The following is a 9,925-nucleotide window of genomic DNA, read 5'->3' as shown; positions in this document are numbered from 1 at the left end:
ATTTATTATATTAGTGTATATGTATATTAAATGGCCTGTGTAGAGGGAGCGTACACTGCATATTGATTCTGAAACAAAAAAGAGTGCGATACATTTGGGTTATATTCTTGGTCCATCCGTGTTGGTTGAATGTATGCATGGAAAAAAACCCCCCACCAAATTTGGAAAAATATAATCTTCATAATGTTTTCGGAAATACAAGGATGTTTGTAACCAGGACAGGAAATTAGCAACATTATTTATGAGCAGACAAATAAGTCTGCTCGTTTCCTGTCCTCCGCTTGCAAATATACTTGTATTTTCAAAAACAGCATAATAAAGATGATATCGTTCCAAATCCAGCATATTTTCTTTTGTGTACTGTCAATCAATATAAATGGACCAAGCTTATTAGCCAGATCTATTGTGCTTTTCTGTTCCGGAATCAATACGCAGTACTGAACTTAGTACAGACAGCAAGTACTATTTAGATAAATATATCAGGTCTGTAGAATGTTGGTGAACATCTGGGAAGATAAGTGTTTACTTTTAAGTGAATTTCCACTTTTGCAGCCAAACTGGGACAACACCTATTTTATATATTTGTTACATGGTGTCGTTCACATAGCATAACTTAGGAAAAATAAAAATGGCTGCCTTTATATTACTTGTTTTCTGTAAACTGAGTTTTCTGGTGGAATGCAAGGGAGCTGGGGAGGATATAATATTTAACCCTGCCTTTGCTGTGCGGTCAGATCTCATTATCAGTTGTAACTAGATTAGAAAACTTTCTGCCCTAAAAATGGGTCAAAGACCTTGAAGCATTGTATGTTAATGAGAGGAAACTGTCCCTAGTCTTTCTTTGGCACAGCCAGAGTTTCCAGTCCCTTTGAGGCTGGGTTCACACCTAGGTCGATTCAGATGCCGAGCTGTTTTCGTGCGACAAACCACAAAAGGTGTGAGCAGCCTCTATTGACTTCAATGCAAATCTGTGTTTTTGCGCGATAAATCGTCTAGGTGTGCACCGGCCTTGAAAGGCCAGCTACACAGACACATCTAAAAAGGTAAGTAATATTTTAAAAAATTATAATTTAAAAAGGTAAGCTGTGTAGAAATAGGAACACAAAAACATAAATAGTGGGGTTTGCTCAATTGTGACTGCAATAGTGGAAATACATTTTAAGGTGTAGTGAAGCCAATCTAAACACTAACTGGATGACATTTTGTTTGCTTAGAGCTAAACTGCAAGCAACTGACTAAATACGCAAATAAAATGTGTATATATAGAAGCCATTTTATCTGCCAAATAATTTGCATTTCTCTCCATCTAGTTCTGAGAATTACACAGTTCTGGCACGCAGCATAGCGGTGCCTTGAAGGGCTCTGTTCACACCAGTGCAGTCCATTCCGATGCGGGGGGGAAAAATGCTGCATGCACTATTTTGTCTGATCTGGAACGCACCAACACACATAAAAACACACTGGAACACACCAGACTGCACCTGAAGCCCATTTTAAGCTTTAAAAAAATGCACTGGAATGCACCGAAGCAAGTCACAAATGCACTGTGTTTGCAGATCTGCTCTGGACATGGTGTGAACAAGCCCGAAACGAGGAGACCTAATTTTTCTCTCTTGCAATTTAATAACATTTTCAGGTCTTACCCCACCCTCTGAAAAAAGAAAGAAACAGCTGACTGATGAGCTCATCTCTGTCACTGTGCTGTCTCCTCCTATCTGTGTATTTCTTGTAAGTACATAAGCACAGCAGCACAACTGATTGGCTCCTTGTGCTGCTTCTTCTCCCAGTCTAAGCTCTGCTGGATAAGCTCCTATCGTAGCACTGGAAAATCGCAGCTCTGTCTAGGGTCACCGAAGGGAAGATTTGTATAACAAGCAGCAGTAATCCACACATAGGATACTCTTCAATACAAGGTAAATAATCTGATTTATAACGCAGAAAAAAAAAAACTGTAGTCTTGAGTCAAGTCTTAAAATTAGGTAAATACAACCTCAGATGAACAACGACAAATGACATATTACAAGGTCTCATTATTTATTTTACAAAACAAAGCCAAAATTTAGAAATTATGTGTGAAAAACTAAGTACACCCTTACAGGAATTAAAAAGCTAAGTAGCCACCCGGTGCTGCTAATCACACCTGCCCCAGTGCATTCCGACCGCCTCACTTTGTTTTGGGGCGGGAGGGGGTGTGACGGTGCATCAAAGTCAATGGCACCGCAGCCACGCCCTCCGGCCGCAGTGCGTGCGTTCGGATCCGGTCACAAAAAATGCTGCATGCACTATTTTTTTCAGTGGCCAATGGTTACTCGAACATGTAATTTTTTGCCTAAAACATCCAAAAATATTATCCATTTCTGCTTTGCGATGTCAGAACCACATAATGAAACCTGCAGCGGAGGCCACTATTCTTTATTTTAAGATCCATTGATATTTTCACACACTTATATGTATAAAGCAACAAGCAAAGTGCAGCAACCAATCAGAATTCATTTCTCTTTGTTCTCGTTACAAAACCTGAATGGTTACTATGAGGTTTTACCTTTTATTGCTCAATTGTACCAACCTCACACAGACAAGAAAACCAATTGAAATTATTTTAAAACAGATGTTTTTTCCAGTTTTAAGCACCAATATACTTCTAATATGCTTTCTGGCCATATTATCCTCTCACTGTTTTCAAGTGGGATCAGGTTTCTACGCCATATGTATATCCAGTTCCCAGAACACAAACAGTAAGCATTTCTAAGGTCCTTGAAAGGCACAGATACGAGGATAGAGATTTGCTGAGCTGAACCTTGCCAAGATTGCTAGTACAAAACTGCAAATATATTATGAACATGAAACTCGGGTGGTGGGTGCGGTTTTAAATGCCCGGAGTTCCTCTTTAACCACTTCAAGACCAGGTGTTTAGACCCCCTTCCTGGTGGGGCGCCCGCACCGATCGTTGCAAAATACAAGCGATCCCCCGGCTCTACAGCCGGCGGATCGCTTGTATGTTAACAGGCACCGCTGTCTGTTTTTAAATTGCGGTCATTTCCCGCTCGTGCGCGCCCAGCGGCGCGTGCGAGGGGGCGTGTCTGAGTGGACGTCTAAAGACGCCCGCTCAGATCTAGAGAGCTCCGGCCGGACGTTTTTTTACTACGGCCGGCCCGGAGGTGGTTAAAGAAGCAAGTCTCAGGGCCGAGACTGCATACAAAGCATGTTTAGCATTTAGGCACAGACGTGGCTAAAAAGCAAAAATGGGGCTTATTTCTGCATCATTCGGCAAAAGGTTGGACAGCACTGTTAGGCTCCAGTCACACAGGCGTTTGCGTTTTACGAAAACACGCAAACGGTAACAATTGCGCAGAATCCGCACATAAAATTGCACTTGGACTATTTTGCGGGATGTGCGGTTTCATACCGCTCAGGCGCTGCAATAGTATGAACAATGCACATTGGAATGTATTTTTTTTGTTTAGGGCGTTTCCGCACAAAACCCGCTCATGTGTGAATGGGGGCTTACAGATTCTTAGCATTTTCACTGTGACAACAGCTCCCACCAGAAGCGCAGTCATTGCCGAGCACTCTTTCACATGGAAAGGACTGATCAGTATAATTTTTAGGTGATATTTACTCCGCGATGCTAAACGTAGCATCCTGCAATGCAAAGTTTCAAGCGACACAAGACTTAAGAGTCAAATCTTAACAATACTTCTCTTAAAGGAGAACTATGAGGTGAGTGATTTCCACTCATAGTTCGAGCCGAATTGTGACAATGAAACTGTCACGAATCGGCTCAATAGATCGGTAAGTGAGCGAACACATACCGTCGCTCGCTTACTTCTCGATCATCTCCCTGCAGAGAGCCATGACTGTCACTCACCTCCCTGTAGGGATTGAACCCCCCCCCCTCCCCACTCCAATCCTCCAGCGCTGACTGGTGGAACAGACGAGGGAGGGGGCGTGTACAGTTGGCTCTGCCTCTAGATAGGCAGAACCCGCTGTCAATCACACAGCTGGGTGGATCTCGACAGTAATGCGGTGGTCTCAGTATACCGCGAGTTGTAGCATGCGATATACTGAGCTTTGGGTCACGGGAGGACATATACTAGCGTAGGAGAACTAAGGGGAAAAACACTTACCCCATAGTTCTCCTTTAACAATAATCAAAACTGTTCTTTATTTGTACATTACTCAGCTGTAGATCCTAAAATCATCTCTGAATTGGTGCGACACTGTCCTTCCTTCTGAAGTGTGGCTACTTTTGTTCCCCGTGGTCTCTGTGGGCCATGTGCCAGCCCATTAGCGAAATACTTACTGTTAAGACTGTTATGCACATTTTCTATACTTTTTTTTACATATTTCAAAATAGAAGATTGGAAAAAACATTGAAACAATCTTCAGCAATGTTGCAATGCATGCTACAAATATAGGGTAGATAGAAAACCAAATCCTCCAGTTAGTCATTTCCTGAATTTACATAGTGCCGATATACTATGCAGTGCTTTACAAAGTATTCAGAACCATTTACACCAGTCTCTGCCCAGCTGAAGGACTTTTAATTCAGTGTATATACATTTCAGGATCAAAAGTTAGTTAACAGACCAGGCTATGTCTGGGAGAAAACAGGAGCACCCAGAAAAACCCACAGTTAATGTGTCTGGTAGGCTGTCAACCCAGGAGCCACAGAGCTGTTTATTGAATGTTTAGTTCACTTCAGACAAATTATTGCACAAAAATTTACTTAAAAAAGGTATTCTAAAAGGAAATCCTACCTTAACTAAACAGTTGCTGTGTCCAGGAACAGAGCCATTCACATAAATGATGTTGTGTGTTGTATTTATTCTCCACACCTGTTATAAATATAAATATCATTACTGAACAGAAAGCCATCCGTCATCAGTATAACCACACCACCAGGCTTATTAAATAAGGCAGCACATTGAACAATATCAATGTGCTTAGTACAGTAATCCACAGCATAGACAAGCAAAAAACCCAGCAGATTCCAGCAGATATAGTGAGAATCTTAGAGAATGGTAAATTATGAATACAACTTCCACCCAGTAATATACAAAGTTCATATATTAGCAGAGGCACAATCACAGATTCTGGGGACATCTTCTAGATCGTGCTTCTCAACTGGTGAGTCGCAACCCAAAAGTGGGGTGTGAGACTCTGTATGTGCGTGTGTGAGATTGTGTTGGTTGTGTGTGTTTGTCAGTTTTTTCGAGGGCCTGTTCACACTAGTGCAGTGCGTTAATCACACAGTCCCATGCGATTACACTGTACCACACAATCACAACTACTATTCATTAGAATTAGGGATGCACCTAAACATATCGGCCAAAAATGGCACTTTTGGCTAAGTGCCGAAAGTGCCATTTTTCTGCTGATATAGCCGTGCATCCGTGCTTTCTTTCCTCCCCGCTGGGCGATTGCTGTGTGTCCCAGCGGGGAGGAGAGAACCTGTCACAGGCGGCCGAGCGCTGCAGGAGGAGGGCACCGTCAGGCATCTCTCCTCCCTGGACCGCTCAGCCTCCTGTCACAGATCGGCAGAGCGGTGTGTGGGCGGAGACAGCCAGCACTGTCACAGGAGGCTGAGCTCTAATCCCGCGCTGCTCGCTCAGCCCGTGACAGCTATCAGGATGGAGAGCGCGTACAAAACACTCAGTGATCAGAAATCACTGTGTTTGTACATAATTGAGGACATAGTATGGTTGCTATATCCTCAATTACAAATGAATGGGTATTGATCTACATCACCTCCTGTACATTCATGATTGTGGATATAGTAAACATGCTATGTGCACAAGTTATGAATGAACAGGAAAACTCAGCATAGAGGCTTCCTGTTCATTTATCATTCGGTGCACCTCCAATTAGAATGGCACCCCAAGCGCACCTACCACCCACAGTTTGATCGCCCGCAACAGAATGCGCAGTCCTGAAATGCCATGCGTTCCAGTGCGGTGCGACTTGGGTTGCGAATTAATGACTAAGGACAAATGTAGGTCCTGAGGTTACACAGGTATAGAACCACTGCTCTAGCTATTTTAGTACCACAGCAATTCGCAAGCTCATAAAGTTCATGGAACATTCCTTTCATGGATATTTACTAAAGACACCACGTACTCAACTTACAGTATATGTTAAATTAAAAAAAAACTAAATAAACTGAAATATTAACCTTTACAAAAATATTAATAGTAAATAATGTAACAAAGAAGTGTTACAATGTTCCTTTTCAATAAGTATGGCGTTCAAGAATTTAATGTATTCTTATGGTCTTTATCCTCTGCTATAAATACTTTTTCCAGTACCATATTTTGTTATACGCATAAAGAAAATATTGATCGTATGCAATATAGCTAAAGTTCACATGTGTGTTTTCCAAATCTATCAAAAAAATTTATAGGTTTTAAGAAATTTGGTAAATGAAAGGTAAATAAAACAAAGTTGGGATGGAATTCTATGAATATTTAGAAAATAAATATGATGAGATGCAGTTTCCCATGCTGTAACATTATGAGAATCATTAAATCATCTCAGACATCATGTCTAAACAAAATAAGGTCAGACTATTCAAGGCCTATAAGTGAAGTAAACCCAAAATCTAGTCTTCTAATCATAATCATATTTGGCATCATGCCTCACTGTTTCCTTAAAGGAGAACTATGGAGGGGAGTGAAAATCACTCATCCTCATAGTTCGAGCTGACGTGTGACAATGAAACTGTCACACATCGGCTCAATAGATCGGGAAGTGAGGGAACACATACTGTCGCTCATTTCTCGATCATCTCCCTGCAGGGATTCCCCCGTCCCTGCTCCGATCCTCTAGCGCTGACTGGAGGAATGGGTGGGGGAGGGGGCGGGTACATCTGGCTCTGCCTCTAGATAGGCAGAGCCAGCTGTCACTCATGCAGCTGGGTGGATCTTGACAGCATGGTCGGGATCCATCCCGGCTGCGGCGCTCTCAGTATACTGCGTATAAAAACACTTACCCCATAGTTCTCTTTTAAGTAAATAATGTTTGTGAATCTAATGCAAGGCTTCTTAGCTTGTGATTTAATCAGAAACAGCCATTCCTGTTGCAGGCAACAGTAAGCTGCTGAGTCATAATTGGAGTCAGCAGCTTGCCGTGTGCTCTTCTTCAGCTGCCTGCTGGGCTGCTACCGGCTAACTGAAGGAACTTCCACATCATGCCAGTCATCTACTAACCGGAATTATATAAAAATGTTAGCATTCCTGCACCATTCAGAATGGCCTACCAAACACAATAACCTCCCCCAATATTGCAACAGAGTGCAGAAAAATTGTCCTCCATGAAATGGCCCCCAGGAACCAAATTTCAGCTTTGTGTAGAATAGTTAGACTACTTAGTGCTGATCGGTCATGGTGGATTTCTAATTGGAAAGTCAAATTTTACAAGATTTTGCTGAACTTTATAAAACTGGATAATGATCTGAACTCCAAAATAAAATTGCAATGTCTGCTTTTCATAAAAGGTGCCAATGAGCATCATACATTTCCAAACTGAGTGTTAAATACTACTGGGTGTTAGTAAAAGAAATTGCATTTTAATAGCTGCCATGCTGACAAGGTGTGATGCTTTTCTGCAGAAGGGTTCAAAAATAAATTAACCAACAAACCTTAAGACCATAAGATGTCCTGTAGAAGTTCCCCAAAGGTCCGGGCATTTTTGTTCCTGGAAACACTCGCGCTGGATCCTATTTCAAGATATTAACATTTGAAAGTCTTAAATCCAAGTTATTGAGTGCAATACAGTTTTGCAATCTATTTTTAAATTTTAATATATAAAGAACGGAAAGTTTAAACTAGATTTATAAACTGTTGATTTTGCCTGTAAATCTGTTCACTTTTCACTTTCCATAATAGGCCAAGGTGTCCAGCAAAAGTGACAGCTTAAGTGGGCCTTTCCCCAAAAATAAAAAAAGCCTAGTGTGTGTGTGCAGCTGTATCTGAAAACATCTCCCAGTCATAGCTAAAATAAAAACGTTTTGCTTTGGTACTCGCATTTTATTTAATTCTCCTTCCTGGATATTCTGAGGCACTGATGACATAGCCAGTGCCTCACAAATGGGAAGGCTATGTCACCAGTGGCTTCCAGGAAGATCTCGCTTATAAATTGCAAGATCCCATGAGACCATGGGGGGGCATTTTTTCACAGTTGACAACAGATGACATCAGTAAGCAGGAACAGAAACCATGGAAGAAAAAGCCGGCCACCAATGGCATCAACTGTTAAAATGGCAGCAAGAGTTTGCAGAGAAAAAGGGTTTAAGCATACTAGAACACACTATCAAATGAGGCAACTGATATTAGATATATTTATTTGGCAATACTTATTTTATTAAGGTTGGAGATTTCAGATGGGGGGTGCTAACTTTCACTACCTGCTGTCCGGCCGTTGTAATTAAACGGCCGGACAGCGGCTTCTTGAGGGCGGGTGGGCGTCTTTAGACGTCCTATCCCGTTACGCTCGTGCCCACCGCTAGGCGGCGCACACGAGGGGGAAACCGGCTTTGAATGTAAACAGCCAATGATGGCTGTTTACATACAAGCGTTCGGGCGTCTGTAGAGACGCCCGATCGCTTGTAATATCCGGTCGGGTCTGCGGGCCTCCGTCGCCGCCGCTGGAGATCCTGGGCTCCGCTGTTCCCGGTGTGAGCCTGGGACCAGCACAGCAGCTCTGCGGCCGGAGATCAAACGGAGCTCAGTACACAAGCTCCGTTTGATCTCCTCTTCTGAATGCAGGCAGTGATGTGTATTACATCACTGCCTGCATTCAGTGTCATTCTCCGATACAGAAACTGGAGAGAAGCTGGTGAAACATGTCTCTGCTTCATCAGCTTCTCTGGGGGTCCCTAGGTGACATTAGGGGTCTTAAGACCCCTGATGTCTCCATAAAGAGGACCTGTCGCTGCAAATTGGCTATCACATAGGGAGCTTGTTCAGTGAAAAAAAAGGTTTAAAAAAATTTGTTGTTACAAAAAAAAAAAAATTACATATCAAAGCAATAAAAAAAAAAAAAAATAAAACCCCCCCTATATCAAAGCAATAAAAAAAAAAAAAAATCAAGTCCCCCGCCCCCACGCGTCAAGCCCGCCTACGTGCGAAAACGCTGATTACATCCATTGCGCCGCACATGTTACATATTGCCGCGAACGTCGGAATGAGAGCAATAATTCTAGGGTCATCAATCACTGATAACACTAAACTGATGAGCGGTAAAAGCTTTTAAAGCGTCAGCTATGGTCATTTTTGAGTATGGTAGTTTTTGTGATTTAACGGGTGCTCGCAATTTTAAAGCTTGACATGTTTGGTGTCTATTTACCCGACGTGACCACGTCTTTTATATTTTACAACAAAATTGGGTAATAATAAATGTTTTGTAACATAACGTAGGGAGAACAGGTTTTTTTTTCAAAATTTTCGGTACTTTTATTATACAGTAAAAAAAAAAACCTGTAGTGGTGATTAAATACCACCAAAAGAAAGCTCTACCTGTCCCCAAAAAATTGTATAAAATACATTTCAGTACAGCGTTGCATGACGGAATAAATGTCAGTTAAAGTACCGCAGCGCTGAATACTGAAAAATGGCGTGGCCAGGAAGGGGGTATAAACACGTCAGCAAGTGGTTAAAGGAGATGTAAGAAAACATATATTACTGGTCAGCTTTTATTAATATGGCTTAAAAATCCATTTAAAACTACATGCCCAACCATCTTAACCTACCTTATCCACAACATAACACTAATGCTGCTTCACAATTTCACAGTAGAACAGAAAGTATTATCACTAAAGGAGGAGGAAAAAATAACAGTTCTTCTGGCAGTATCAACAGGTAATAAAACTATGTTATGGGAGACTAACAAAAAAAAAAAAAAAAAAAAACGCTGAGTACATACACAT

The 9,925-nt window shown here is 41.7% G+C and overlaps 1 protein-coding gene across 1 annotated transcript in view; it reads right to left on the bottom strand.

Moving 5' to 3' along the window:
• Nucleotides 1-9,925, bottom strand: part of MRPL3 (mitochondrial ribosomal protein L3) — an 83,084-nt gene that overhangs the window by 18,003 nt on the left and 55,156 nt on the right. Inside the window, exons 8-9 of the mRNA XM_018568114.1 lie at nt 7,640-7,717; nt 4,761-4,838 (exon numbers count right to left, since the gene is read on the bottom strand). Of these exons, the coding sequence (XP_018423616.1) occupies nt 4,761-4,838; nt 7,640-7,717 (156 nt within the window). The remainder of the gene's footprint in view (nt 1-4,760; nt 4,839-7,639; nt 7,718-9,925) is intronic.

Source organism: Nanorana parkeri, unplaced genomic scaffold (assembly GCF_000935625.1).
Source record: "Nanorana parkeri isolate BGI_ZX_2015 unplaced genomic scaffold, ASM93562v1 scaffold1139, whole genome shotgun sequence".
Lineage (NCBI taxonomy): Eukaryota > Metazoa > Chordata > Amphibia > Anura > Dicroglossidae > Nanorana > Nanorana parkeri.
This window is presented reverse-complemented; position numbering and strand designations above follow the sequence as displayed.